Source organism: Diabrotica undecimpunctata, chromosome 8 (assembly GCF_040954645.1).
Source record: "Diabrotica undecimpunctata isolate CICGRU chromosome 8, icDiaUnde3, whole genome shotgun sequence".
NCBI lineage: Eukaryota > Metazoa > Arthropoda > Insecta > Coleoptera > Chrysomelidae > Diabrotica > Diabrotica undecimpunctata.
Genome location: NC_092810.1, coordinates 17,770,935 through 17,787,099, shown reverse-complemented (window position 1 = coordinate 17,787,099; position 16,165 = coordinate 17,770,935). Strand labels below are relative to the sequence as shown.

At 32.9% G+C, this 16,165-nt stretch overlaps 1 protein-coding gene across 1 annotated transcript; it reads right to left on the bottom strand.

Moving 5' to 3' along the window:
• Positions 1-148: 148 nt before the first annotated feature.
• On the bottom strand, positions 149-14,707 carry LOC140447227 (pre-mRNA-splicing factor 38B). Its single transcript, XM_072539756.1, has 5 exons — positions 14,492-14,707; positions 14,317-14,436; positions 13,731-14,068; positions 13,492-13,635; positions 149-8,047 (listed from the first exon to the last, which is right to left on the bottom strand). Exons 1-5 carry the CDS (start codon positions 14,520-14,522, stop codon positions 7,748-7,750), a joined length of 933 nt encoding a protein of 310 aa, XP_072395857.1. The 5' UTR covers positions 14,523-14,707; the 3' UTR covers positions 149-7,747.
• Positions 14,708-16,165: the final 1,458 nt, after the last annotated feature.

Sequence of the window (16,165 nt, the reverse complement as noted above, 5' to 3'; positions counted from 1 at the left end):
TGTTGATTAGTCACTTTCAGCTCATCGGACCGGGAAATGTTCCATTTAACCACATATAAAGAAAAGAGAGCTTATCTGGCTACTAATCTTTTAAATACTAGGAACAATATTCTATAATTTTACTGGGTGATCAATTAAAACTCGTAAATATTTTAAAGAAATATATTTTTATTATTTTGTATAAAAGGTCATTTATTTCTATTTCAATTTGTCTACATGGCAAACGTGTGTTCCAAAAGATCCCTACAGCTGTCGAGACTTAAAACTAATAAAATCAAGTCAATATTCTTCTATGTATATTTATTGTAACTCTAAGAATGGGACAAACATTTCTACGAGTATAATAATTGGTTGATATATTTTTTTCCATTTCCGCAACTGATTTTTAGGATGTTCAAATTGCTAACCCATTTGTACATTCAGCGATGACCAGTCAGCTGAAAGTATTTCTTGTGAAAATAATGCATGTCAGAATTTATAAAATAATGAAGATAAAGCACAAAACAAGACAATCAGGGTGAGGTTTCAGCCGGTTGTACTTTCGCCTCGAGCCACCGGCAATACGATCGAAAGCTCGGCATTCATTCAGTGACGTATCTGGCAAGTATTAGTTACTGTTACGTAGTAATTAATGAAACCTAATATTCATTCAACACGTCAAATGATATTACGTTGTACAGAGTGATATAGGAGAGAATACCTATACAAATTCTGGTGTGGAAGTTCAAGATAATATAATAAAAAGAGATAAGTTAAAGAGGACCAGTGGACAGAAACAGGACAGTGGCGATTGAGTATCGGTCAACAGTATACAACTTTTATAACCAATTGCTATGTTTCATTTCCGTTCTTTATACATTTTAAAGTTATAAATTTTATTGAAGTTCATGTAAAGAAATGGTCTGAAAGACAGATGAGGAATTCTTTTCTCACAAATCATCAACTTTAAATAAAATAGTCTTACAAACACTTAATCTCACAATTAGGAGGTTTAACACAGAATCCGCCGTAGCGACATTGTTAATTAATATTGCAAGGATTTAGAAAACAGTAGTCTTCAGTGATAATTACCAAAATTTTAAGTTTCAGCCAATCAACTACTTTTTTATATCATTAATATCAAAAGTCTATGCAGGGTGTCTCAACAACGCCAACAATATTTGGGACGATAACATTCATAACTACCTCGAGCAAGAAATTATTTTAAAGTTCCAAATATGACCGTTGGGAGGCGCAGTGTAGATAGTGCAAGCACTCCTGACCACGGCGCAGTAGACGAAATTTGGTTTAGTCTCCTTGACCTAGACTCCCTAGACTTGAAATTAGAATTACGCTATTATCTTTAATGCCTTTACAAGATGACATGATTTTCTAACCAAGTTAGTAATATATAGCCAGTGGTCAACATTGTTGGAACATTCTGTATAGAGAATGTGAGTGAATTGATTTTTTTGTTTTTACGACATAAATTTCCCATCCATGTACTTGTAGGCTTTCAGGGAAGTCGTGCTTTTGACTTCTTATCAACCTCAGCTGGGTTAAATTCAAATAAATTGTACAGTATTGTGCTAATTAATGTGAACAGAGATCGAAATTCAGTTTTCATAAGTTGGCACACTTGCTGTGCCTATTATGTCAACTGTTTTGTCAAAACAAACAACATAACCACAAAACCTTAGGAGTATATTGTTCAAAACACGTGCTTTGTGTCTTATATTTTTATATCATTATTATATTTTGTTGTATCTCAGGTTATGTGCACGTTTGTGTTATTTTCATTGATTTAACTGTGCACTCAGGTTTAACTTTTTAATATGGGTATCACTCCTAGGAAAAGAGAAAGGATCATAACACTTAGTGAGCATACACCAATGATTCAGAGGGACATTGCAAAGGAGTGTTGTGTAAGTTTGGGTACAGTACACAAAATAATTAAACAAAAAAAAAGGAAACAGGGTCAGTTGAAGGGCAGCGGAAAGGAAAATGTGGAAGAAAACGGAAGATCACTCCTCGAGATGAAGCCTTTCTTTTGCGCGATTGCAAACTTCATCCCAGAAAAACAAGTTATGACCTCCAGCAAGATTTAGAGGCTGGAATAAAAATTCACGACTCAACGGTACGCAGACGTCTCTTAGAAGGAGGGAGAAGAGCCGTGAGACCGCAGAAGAAACAACTTCTTACAGCGCCTATGGTGAAAAAAAGACTAAATTGGGCAAAAAATAGCTCATTGGAGTACAGAAGATTGGAGAAAAGTGTTATTTTCTGATGAGACCCACTTCCTAGTGCGGGGCCAGCGATCAAAATTCGTATGAAGGGCAGCCAATGAGTCACTTTCAGCTGGCCATATTAACCAAACAGTTAAACATCCCACCAAAAATATGTTCTGGGGCTGCTTTTCATACTCAGGAACTGGCACTCTTATTCCTATTGAAGGTATGATGAACAGTGAAAAGTACAAAGCCATGCTAGAGCAACGCTTAGCTATAGAGCTTGACAAAGTACAGACCGAAGGGACTGCAATTTTTCAACAAGATTCAGCTTCGTGCCTTGTATCGAAGGTTATGATGAAATACTTCAAGGATAATAATATTACCCTTCTTGATTGGCCTGGGAATTCACCTGACCTTAATCCTATTGAAAATTTGTGGGCAATATGTAAGGCTAAACTGCAAAAATTTGACTGTACGACAAAAACAAAGATGGTGGAAGCAGTGATTAAGGTGTGGTTTAGGGATGAAGTAATCACAAAAAACTTGTGATTCCATGCCTAGAAAACTCCAGGAAGTCATAAAAGTAAAAGGGGGACATAGTAAATACTAATTAATGAAAAAATCTCATTTAAGTGTACCTAAATTTACCTTTGGCCTAAATAAATCATATTTACAAATTAATTCTGTTTGTTCACATTAATTCGCACAATACTGTATGATACAAGTCTCTCAAAATAGCTATTTCAGTAAGACGAATTTCGTTTAGTAGGCATACTAATCCCGAGCGTGATTGTGGCGCCATCTACTTCCTCTCATTTAGTCATATTACTGAACCTATTTGATTAAATTGCTTTATATGGAACAAAATTAAACATGTTATAATAATGTTCTGAAGCTCATTACTGTTTGTACTCGTATTTTGAGAACGATTTCCGAAGTGGAAATTGAAACGTCAATAAACGTACTTAAACCTTCAATTGTGGCTTATTCCCATCAAAATAGTAATGTGATAATATATGTTAACTTTGACACATTAAAAATTTTGAACAGAAGATGAGGTGCAAATGTGCAAACAATTTTTATATGTATACAGATATACAAAAAGGAAAAAAAATCATTGTAAACAATGTCAGTGTGAAGGGGTTATAAAATGGTTGTCATAAATTAGATTTTTTAATTTTTACCCTTCAATTAATTTATTACATCTTCAATTCCCTGCTTTGTTGTGAAGCTCCAAGAAAATAATGTTGTTTATTAATGGTGGTCCTGCAGAGGGTTGAATGGTCTGAGCAAGTTCAGAACCAACTGTAGCAAAGTAGTTAATGAGCTTGTTAGATATAAGGTTAAGATCATCAATAACTAAATTGTCTGTTATAAGTTTGGAAATAGTTGTTAGCTGTTAGTTTGGTTTTTTGTTAGCTTTTTATTAGGTATTATGGTGTTTAGTATACTCCAAATTTTTTTTGGATCATTTTCAGCAACTGTTATCTCCATTTGATAACATTCTCTTTTTATCTGTTCAATGTTTTCTGTGACTGTCTTTTGAGATGTTTTATAAAGTTAAAGTAAATAATTTCTATTGGGGTAATTTTAGTATGTCAACATTAAACCAGGGGGCACTATTTTTTAGTTTAACTTGTACGAGGTTTCTTTGGAAGGTTCTAATTATTTCATCACATAAAATGTTGGGGTCGTTCCAGGTTTTGTCAATTAATTGAAGTAACTGTATTGATAAAAGTGGTCAACTAATTGACTAGTAGATAAAAAAAAATGAATACATTACCTGGTTTTAATGGGCCAGGAATTAATTGCAACCAACAAATAATGGACTTACTATACAGGATGTCCCACCTTGCAACACATACATACCAAAACACCAGCAACCTCAGAATATTGAAGCTCAACCAATTCCCACACAGTATGCAATAAATAATAGCCAACACCACCATACTAGCGATGAAGAATTCTTAGGATTTGAATGAGAGCGAGCAAAATAAAGAAAATCCTTGGCAAGTAGTCAAAAAAACCTTGAAAAGAAGAAAAGTGGATGTTACCAATAGACCATCAGAGACAGTAACAAATAATAAATATAGTTCTCTAACACTCCCAGACCAAGAGGAAGAAGAATCCACTAAAACTAACGAAAACGCAAATAAAACATCAAAACCACCTCCAATATATGTCTACGGAATAATTAAATACAATGAAATGATAAAACAAATAGATCTAATAGCAGAAAACACACAATACATCACAAAATCCTTAGCAGACAACATGGTAAAGATAAGTTGCGATACACCCCAGTAAATTAGTTTATAGAACTTTGTGTTTTGATTGCTAAAGATTGTGTCATAATAAAAAAAAAATTTGAATTCGGTGATCACTGATACATACTTCTACAACTGCAAGTTCATGATTTGATTTAATATTGGTGAATGTATAGTCTGTAAGTGATTTTGTATTACTTGTGACCCTACTAGGTGTACTTTGATTTCCAGAGAAAAAGTGGATATGTACATTTAGAAGTACTTCAAGGCCATTTCTTGGTTTAGTACTTGATATAGTCCATATTAATATCACCCATAATCCAACATTTCTAGTTCAGCTGATTCAACATGTGAAAGTTGTTTTCTAGAATAGAATAAAATTAATTTACGCTAAAATCTCATGGTCTTTGCACCAACAATTACATTGACTCTTTTAATATAAGCAAATAACATTGAACATGTATCATCATATCGAGTAATTTCACTATGTAGAGATCTTTTACTAAAATATCAACACCACCACCCCCTCGCTTTTCTCTGGTTACATAAAATGACATAACCATTGATGTTAAAGAACTTTTCTTCTTTCGGGTACTTTCTTTATTAGGTACAATTTGGTTACACAAGATTTCAATCTCTATAAGTTTGTTTCTCATTGAGCGGCTATTCATATCCATGATTTTAAATTGAGATAAAAAGAGATATGAACAAAGACGTGTACATATGCTTTATAGACTACGCAAAAGCATTCCATAACGTAAAGCACGAAAAGATAATTGAAGTTCTCCATAAGATCGGAGTCGACTACAGAGACATTCGAACAATAGCGAGTCTCTATTGGGGCCAAACAGCTAAAGTGAAAGTAGGATCTACATTGACCAATAAAATTGAGATCAAGAAAGGGGTACGACAGGGCTGTATCTTGTCTCCTATTGTCTTTAATATATACTCAGAAGAAGTATTTAAGACAGCGCTGGAGGAAAGCACAGAAGGCATAAAGATAAATGGAGAAATAATTAATAACATAAGGTATGCTGATGACACTGTGATTCTAGCAAGTAGCATGGAGGAACTGAGTTGCCTAATGAGTAAGATACCAAAAATAAGTGCACAATACGGACTCAGACTAAATATCACAAAAACCAAATGGATGTTAGTAAGCAAAACCCAACAACCACCACAGCAACTGATATTAGACAATGAAATAATTGAACACGTGGATTCGTACACTTGGTAACAACAGTTAACTCAAATTGGGATCAAGCGAAGGAAATACGTATAAGAGTAGAAAAGGCAAGAGCATCGTTCACTAGCATGAAGCAAATTTTCACCTCTAAAAGCCTCACCCTACCTCTCAAAATTCGACTTCTGAAATGTTATGTATTCCCGGTTTTGTTATATGGAATGGAAGCGTGGACAATGACCGCAACATTGATAAAAAAAGTAGAGGCCTTCGAAATGTGGGCTTACCGACGAATATTACGTATATCCTGGATTGAGCACGTGACCAACGAAGAGGTACTACGCCGGATAGATAAAGAGAGAGAGGTAGGAATAAGTATAAAGAAAAGAAAGTTGGAATACTTGGGTCACGTTATGAGACATAATAAATATAGAGTACTACAACTGATCGTTCAAGGGAAAATAGACAGCAGAAGGGGTCCAGGGAGGAGAAGACACTCGTGGCTCCAAAACTTGCGGCAATGGTTCGGATTGTCATCTGCCGTAAACAAAGTCAGAATAGCCATGTTTATTGCCAACGTTCGGAACGGACAAGGCACATGAAGAAGAAGAAGAAGAAGATTTTAAATTTAGCACTTAATCCATCTTAATCTATAAAACTCTTCTAAACTATCAAATGAACAAGCTAGAAGATTCTGATTCATAGCCATTTTGTTTCATAATTTATTGTAATCGAACTAATGTTTCCTCACATATTATTCGTATAAGAGGACTTTCATCCACTTTTCTCATATAGATTTTCCCATTTCCAACCCATAGATACTTATAACCTTTTTGTTTTTTTAGTTTTGTAGGCTAGATTAAACACATTTCTGCCATCTTGTGTAAGAGGCTCATTAACATATACTTGGGTTTTTGTTTTATTCATTTTGTTACAGCTGAGCATATCAGAGTCTAACTTTTTCCCTTGTTGACATTTCATTCTTTTGTTTTCTATTTCTTGGGTTGCAAATTTTGCAACTATAACAGGACCTCTTTTTGTGTTCTTCTTCATACATTCTTTAACGTTTGTTACTTGAATATTACACTGTAGCTGTAACATGTCTGGGACAATAAGCACTGAGTACAATGGAAAGATGGATTAATAATCATGAAAGAATCTCTTATCACACTTAATGAAGAAAAATGTGTAGCAAACCCATCAGCAGGATGTAACAGGCTCTAGTTGCCAATACTAAAAGAAGTTAGTAATAATAATATACCAACATTAGCGGATTAATAGAAAGCTGGAGACATATCACCTATATAAAATGTAGATAACACACAATACACAAACAAATAATACAAAAACACATAAAATAATCAAAGTTTGATATTCGGAGGGCACAAACACCACCCTCAGATTTTTTCAACTAAAACCTTGCTGATTGTCTACAAGATCGAGGCTAAGTAAGTCAACCCCGTCAGTTTTGAAAAAATAATCTGCTTAACAACTTGTTGGTTATACTTTTCGCACCATTTTTAAAATAATCTTACGTCAAACAGTAGTTAAAAATGTAATTTTTGTAATTTCCTCATTTCCTTTTTCTCATTTTTGTATCTATTTTGGCCTTTCCTGCAATCCTAACATATTTCTGTCTTAGTAGTATACGATAGTTGCCTTCCACAAAGAAAACAATTTTCTGGTATAAAAAGGTTATATTTCACCTACTAGATATAGCTGTCTGCTATATAAAAATATTTTTTTAACAAAAAATTAATAGTTCTGGTAAATCAGCATTTATTCAATTTACAGATTTTAAAGATATGTTAATCCAAAGTCTGATAGGACTTGATCCAAAAATAAAAGATGCAAGAGTGTTAATTTTCCAATGTACATACACCAGTCAGACCTTCAAGAGCCAGCAATAATGAAAATTTAAACGCTACATTAAAAATAAAAAGTCCTCATCATCAATGGTGCATTTTGGAAAATAAAGCTATTTTGGGAGAGCTGTATTACAAGGTAACTTCAAATATCTTCTGAAAATTTACACGTTATATTAAAAAAGAAACAAACATCATATTATTTCGGTACAATTAAATTATTTAATAGCGATTCCGCCTATCCCTACTTCTATCTCTATGCTTATGAGACCGCTGAGGACTCCTCGAGTTTCGTCTCACTGGGCTTCGGTCTCTATATTTTCTGTCCCGGTCCCGTCCTACATCTCTGTCCCGTCTTTCGAATCTGGTATCTCGATCTATTCTACGGTCGTCGTCCCGTAAAAAGTTTCGGTGGATATCTTCTCGAACTGGACGATCCTGACGAGTCCTATCTCGTTCGTATTTTCGGTCTTCCCTCGCACGTTCTGAAGCTGCTTGGACGGCGTGTGGTGGGAAACGGCCCTATATTAAGTAATTCAAAATTAGATTCCTTTCCAAAAACTGACATGGTTAGAAGTTTAAAACTAAAATGAGTAAAAATGTGTGATATTACAACCATAGCGACAGTGAGCAAGCAATATGCCCTATCTACAAAAAGTGTGTTTTATAGGAAGAAGATAAAAATCACTTTATTTGGAAAATGTTAAAATAGTGACTAAAAAATATGTAACTAATTTGAAATAAAATATTTTTTCAAATAGTACTTTATGCATTATGTTTATACAATACAAATTATACAAAAAAAGAAACTTTTCTAACTGATAAAGTTATAAAAGAAAATAACAATCAATCATTTGATTTAAGAAATAGAAATATGTACATTGGTGGACTGATAATTTAATTAAACCTTTAACAATTTCTGCAAATTCTGCTGACGGCGATAGTAGTGTAATATTATTCTTCTTCTTCTAATGGCGCTACAATCTTTTGTGAGTCTTGGCCTGCTTAACAATGTTCTTCCATTCTTCCCTGTCGGATACTTTCCTTCGCCACTGCCTGATGTTCATGGTTTTAAGATCCATCTCTATGTCATCTATCCATCTTTTACGGGGCCTTCCTCTTGTTCTGTTTCCTTGGGGCTTCCATCTCTGGACTATATTTACAGCTCGATTATCTCGCGTTCTTTCTAGATGACCAAGCCAGTTTAGTCTTTGTGACTTTACAAATCTAACAATATCTGCGCTCTGCATTAGTTCATCCAGCTCGTGGTTCATTTTGATTCTCAAAGAATCATCGCTGCATTGGGTTGGTCCAAATATCTTCCTTAGTATTTTGCGCTCAAATATTCTCAGTTGATTTTCATCAGTAGTTGAGAGGGTCCACGTTTCACATCCATATGTGACCACTGGTCTAATTACTGTTTTGTAGATTCTAAGCTTAGACTCACGATTCATTAACTTACTTTTCATTAAGTCTTTGTATGCATAAAAGCACTTATTACCGCTAAGAATCCATGCTTGTATTTCTTGACTGATGTTGTTGTTGTCATTTATTATTGAGCCTAGGTAGGGAAAAGTGGAGGCATATTTGTAGGTATGGTTGTCTACCTTCAGATTCTCATGTTGATTCGATTTTGTGCATTCCATATATTTTGTTTTACTTTTATTTATATACAGACCAAACGTAGCAGCTTGTCGTTTCAGTTCTATAACTTTTTCGCTTAATACCCTTTTGTTGTGGCAACCCTTTTTGTATTATGGCAACATAATCTGCATATGCGCATATTTGCATCGATCTTGTATTAATACAGCCGTTTATATCCAGTTTTCTAACAACAGCTTCTAAAGTTAGATTAAAAAGTGTTGTTGATAAGGCATCACCTTGTCTAACTCCATTTTCAATATCAAAGGCCTGCGTCATATCTCCATCTATTCCTACTATAGCTTTGGAACCCTCCAGAGTCATATTCCACCAACTTATTGGGTATCCCTAACATAGATAGTTGCTTTAACATCTTTAAGATTTTCTTTATATACTATGAAACACATAAAGCTCGACCTTAACGATAATATTAAATGAATTTATTTGTCACAATATACTATTGTGATCACAAAGTTAAATTTAAATTATAACATAATCAGTGTCAAAGATTTAATGTATTTTATTCAAATAAACTAAAAAATACATATATTATTTAATTTATATAATAAACCTATGAAAATATTTTGAGGTTAAGTTAAAGTAAACATTGCAAAAATGTGTTCTACAGAAAAATGTTGTTTTTATTGAAAAAAAAAAAAGTTGTAGATGCTGTGATTTGTAGCACCTGCATGAGAAATTTTTACCACGACAATTGTGCTAGAAAATCCGGCGCAATGAAAGAAAATACAGTAAAATGTGGTCAATATGCAAAAAGTGAGATTAAATCAACAAAAATTGAAATTTCATCATTGAAACCAAATGAAATCATTGAGTTTCAAAAATCTTTTTAGCAGATTGAAGAATCTATGGCTGTCTTGTAGCATTTCTAAATTCTCTGGTATATATTGAAATCTCCTTGTACATGTATTAAAACACTGAAGAATAATTTCCATGTATTTTTGTTTCCTTTCGTACAAGTTAAGTATTTTCAATCCTCTTTGCGTTGATACTGATTGCTTTCCGAGTTCGATTATAAACCATTTTAGAGTTTGTTTATTATTTCACAAATGGTTATTTCCTCGGTATTCTTTGATTGTTAAGCCGTTCGATACTGCGTTTTAAATAAATATTCCTGTTTAGTGTTTTGTTTATACCAAGTTAAGCGAAGGATTTTTAAGAATTTATTCACTCTCGCTGAGGCGTTGTCAGAGACAACTGCTTCCAGCGTTTAGTCCAAATATTTCGTCGAATTTGAAATGTTTTCTGTTTTGTTCTTTTTTATGGGAAAATGTGTAGCAGTATGAAGTTAATTGTAAAGTTCGATATGTAGTTGCAGTCTAAGTGAAATTTTGAAGAACCACATGTTGCCATTGTGTTCAGTTGTACCTGTTCCAGTCTTTTAAGGAGACGAGTTTTCCAAGTTTTGTGTTCCAGTGCTAGCTTCCACCCTCATTTTCTTATCCCTGGTCGTTGTCCCAGTCTATAGATACAGTTTTTTGCGTGACAGTGAAGGTCCAGTTTCCAACCTCAGAAAATATGTTAAGTAAAGAAATTTAGTGAAATCAAGGTAACTTTTTTTTCTAATAATAATAATTGCTTTCATAAGGATTTGTAAAGAATTTGTAATAATTAAAAATATAAGTCTTAGGGCGTGGTTAGCTGTCATTTTAATTGTTCTGTTTTAAAATTTTATGTTGACATATGACAGCTAGTTTTATTATTTTTTACACTAGTTTGTTTTGTTTTTAGAAGGTTAACCTTTATACATGGTTTCACTTGCCCCTTGCCATTCAACTTATCCACGACCCAGCTACTCCAAATAAGTTTCGTTTATTTTGCTTGCCCTATCTCCACCCCCAGTAACTTCTGTCCCCAATTTTCAACCCCCATAATAATACCCCATGTGGTAGACAAAATATTTCGTTACAGTCTTAAGAGTAAATTTGATTCTCTTATGTTGGAAAACCAGAGGGCACTATAAGAACTGAGAGATATGAAGAAAGAAAATATCCAATTAAAAACCAAAGTTGTACAACTAGAGAAAAGAAACTGCGGATTAGAAATTAAAGAATATTCCTGTAATCTGGAGATTCATGAAACCCAAATAAAAATGAAGATCCTAAAGAGGTTCTAATGGAAATAGCTAATGATCTTTTATCATGTATAATTGTGGAAAAATTGAGGTTTCTAGATATTAAAACAAAGTCTGTGTCAGACAGTCAAATATTTGAACTAGTTTGAACAAACTGACATAATGACGTCACAATTACAGTTTATTCAAATTTTAAAAATCTTTTTTGCTTATGCTTTTTTTACAATTCAGATTTTTCTTATCCTCAATGAAAATAAAAAGGCTGAAAGGGTTTTTTATAATAATGTGGATGCATATTATTATACATTCTTCACCTTTTTTTTTTCATTTTATAACAAAATAGGAAGACTAACATAACAAACCACACAATGTCACTCTTATATTTACAGATGGATCTTGGTTGTGGTGTATTTACTACATAAAAAAGTTGATGTTACTAAGATGGAGAACTATAGACCAATAAGTCTTCTTCCATCATTCTCAATAATATTCGAAAAAGCAATATATTTCAGACTACAAAACTTTTTTACTACAAACAACTTATTTAGTAGACAGGGGAGTGTCTTTGTGTTTTTGTCTACTTTAGAACCAGCCAGTCACGAGAACAGTTTCCAGATACAATTAATTTTCTATCACAAAATACGGAACCTGCTAGATCAGTTAAATTTCTTGGTCTTCATATTGACCAGAATCTGAATTGGGGGGAACAAATACAAACTACAACAAAAAGAGCCTGCTACTCATTAAGAATGTTAAAGAGCTATCTAGACTAGGGGATTTTACTACCAGTATATTATGCAAACTTTTATTCTGTTATGCGATATAGAGTAATCTTCTGGGGTTCTGCAGTAGATAGCTAAAACTGTCTTTATAGTCCAAAAAAGGGCAGCCCGGATGATCTTAGGACTAAAGGCAGGAGAATCCTGTAGAGGCTGATTCAAATCACTCAATATACTCACTTTCTCAGCCATCTATATATTTGAATGTATTATGTTCCTTTTTAAAATTTTTTCTTTGTTTTATCACCTGCTTCCCAATCATGAATATAATACAAGAAACTTTAATGTATGTGTGTAGAGACAAGGAAGGTGGAGGTGTAGGGATGTTTATTAAAGACTGTTTTGATTATTCTTAAGTATATAGATGTAACACAAAATGTTCAATACTTTTTTTACAGATTGATAGGCATTTGATAGTGGGAGGAGTGTACAGACCTCATGATTTCCATCACAATGATCTTTTGGGGATAGTGGATATGTCCTTAAACATGTTTATGAACAAAATAATACAAATCTGGATATTTGGTGACTTTAATATAGACCTGACCAAAGACAGTTTACCACAAAAATTACTAAGTCAAACAATCACCAACAGTTTTACAATATTGAATAAAACTGTTCCTATGAAAACTATGTTCCACTCAGCTACTTGTATTGATTATACAACACCTTAAATTATGATAATAAGATTTATATAGTGGATGAGGGCTTAGGTGATCACCAAATCCAGTTATTTGGTAAACTCATCACTAAGTCTACAGAGAAATATTATACAGTAATAAAAATAAGCAGAGTGCAGTTTAGTCAAATAAACACTCTGGGAAATCAAATATGGAGTTAACCCAATTCCTTGTGTGATGAAATCATAAAAATTTACTTAAATAACCTTAGTACAAAAACAAAAAGTTTCAAAACGAGATTTCCACTATAGAAGGCATAAACTTCCAAATAGTAAGTTACTACAGGATACCTATAAATCTGCACAAAAAGAGTTAATTGATGCAGTGGCTAAAGCAAAAAAGATTATTTCTCAAATAAATTATCAGAGGCACAAAACAACAGCAAAAAAATATGGTTAACATTAAATCATATTATCCACAACCCACAACATGTAAATAGGACTAACTTCTGCATTCAGTAGGACTAAGGATATATCTAATGAATTAAATCAAATCACTTTGCACATGTAGGAAAATCTCTAGCAAATAACATACCACCTTCAGTAAATATACAGCCATATTCAAATGGCCAAGTATCAGAAAACCATATTAGAGAGATCATAAGAAAACTAAAAAAAGGAATTTAATTGACCATTTTGAATTCTTGTCAAATATATTTTCCATATTTGATGAAATTGCATACATACATATTACTTTTATCAAAGCATTTATTTGTGTTAAATATAATTTGTCCATGAAAAAAAAATACTTTTCTACTTGTAAACTATTGCTTACCTCTAAATGTTTCTGTATTTTTTGTTGAATTGGAACTGGAATTCTGGGAAATAAAGTTGAAAACCAATCCAATTTGACCAGCCATTGCCTCAGCATCAATCCCATAGTCATATTTTGGCCACCACCAGCTTTTACATCTAGCTCCTACAACACTCAAAAATTTAAAACATAACTCTGTGCACATATCCCACCAAAATCTATAAAAAATGATAGACTTCACTCTACCTTTAGTTACGCACCTCTTCATCCTCTAAATAATCTTCATACCATTCCAGAAGATTGGCAGGAGGGAAAGTGTAGCGTATATACATAAAACCCAAAGCTCTAATGTAAGGAGAATCACAATGACTTATGAGACCATTTAATTGTTTTCTTGTTAACTTTAAGGTAAATAATTTGTACAAAAGGCAATATGCAGTAGATACTATTCCTCCAGCACCTACTCCTCTCACACCACCACACATACCAGTTTGGCCTGAGGTACGTCTTGAGCCCTTCTCCCATGGTTCTAGATGACTTACTTTGTAATAGATTTCATCCACTACTTCATGGTAAGTTTTTAATTCATACAGATTAACTAAAAATATTTTTACATTATTATTTATGAAAAAAAAGTTGTGTAAATATTTGATCCTAGACATAGCAATATTGAATACCAACTGACCCATATACTAAAACTGAAGAATTTATACATCTTTTATTGTAAATATGGAACTACTACATGGCTAATAATATAATACTTAGATACTCAATATTATAAAAAGAGATGACATACAAAGAAAAAACAGTGACATCCAGGAAATTTAAATATATTCTAAAACTTACCTTTAAAGTAGTGCGAACTCTGGATATTTGTCAGAATTAGGGGATTAAGATTCATTGTCCTTTCATTGCCCCAGAGGGGTAAAACGTTATTTTGTTTAGATGTTTTGGCTGGGGCACTTTCTAAAACAAAAATAACATTAATTATTATAATAAAAATCTTTTGTAATTTACTTACCATCGTCACTATTTCCACCTTTTTGATCCATGTTTTCAGATAGAGAAACTTTTTGGGGTTATTTACCTTATAGACTATATTTTTATGAAAAATTATAACATGGATGCTCTTGCGTTTATTAACGCAAAGAAATGTTTGCGAATTAGAAAGTCTACCTGTTTCCTAGTGTACTCTGCGATAACCATAGGAGTGAAATAGATTTAGCAATACCTATATAATAAACAAAGAAGGAACATATAAAATACTACGTTATGTTAAGAGCTGTCTTTTGTTTCAGATAGATATGGTTAGATGTCGCAATAAAGTAATAGAAGTTATAAACAGAATTTCTATATTATAAGAGGATACAACCGGTATGTATAATGACTTTAGAGCAGTTACTTTAATCTGCGTTTCTAAAAGAAAACGTATTTTAGACTCACCTGACTGACACACAGAGCTTAATTGCACTCAAAAAATAAGAGCACAAAAATGATTTTTGGCGCCATCTCGGAATATTAATTCCATTTATTGATGTTTTCTAATCTGTGACACACTGAGTATGACATTCTGTCAATTATTGTCACTCTTGAAACACAGATTTCCAAGGTCAACTCACGTTTTTATTTGTGCACCCTTCCGTTTAGTGGCATTACTCAACTAGTCTTGATCCTATGAGTTGTTCGTTGTCACCACAGAAAAATTAAACCTGGTGGGAATGTGCTGTGGTTGTCACTTTATGACACTTTATGCCATTAAAATGAAATAAAAATAAATAGTGCAAAAAGCAGGGCAACCGAACAAGAAGATAAACTTTTATAGATGATTTTTAATTATGGAATCGAACACATTACATGAAATAATAATGGAAACATTAACTGAACAAAAAACTTGTGTTCCAGATTGCATGGATTTATAGCGAGCAATACCGTTTTCCAATTCCACGAAATTATATGAATATGTTTGATAAATGGATGAATGTTGTTAAGAGCCCTAAATTAGAGAATGCTGCAACAGAAACTATAAAAATTTTGGGCATTTCGCATATGTATGCGCTAGTCATTTTAAAGCGGATATACAAATTTGGGCATAGGAGTGCATAGCACACTGTTCCGAGTTTGTTTTTACCAAGACCAGGTAAGAAGGCTGGTCAGTTTTGTATTCACATAAAATTTGACATTAGAATAACAAAACAACATTAACAACATTTTTGTCACAACATTAAAAACACTAAATTATACTACAATTGGCTTGTATTATTTAGTAACTCAACATTTCTTATAACATTTTTATAAATAAAGATTTTATTCTATATTTTATTCTTTAATTTTTTTAACTACTTTGGCATTTTAACGTAATGCAAAATAAATATGGCCTCAACATAACAAGAAAACCCAAATAGTAAACGAAAATTATATACATATTATCGTATAGAATAAGGATTTTTTGTTATTTTAAGATTATACTGATTTTCCATTACTTTAAAATAAGTTTAATTTTACATGTCTTGAAATTATCGCCATGTATATATAGTTACGCACCCTGGCACTAGGCAATGCGCCAATCGTCGTTTTACTTTTTAACACCGGAGTGGCACTGCTAGATACATAGATAAAGAATATATATTACTGAATAGATAGGAAACTGTGTAGGTAATTTCTGGACAATGCGCCATCTGGCGGCCTTAGGAAAGCA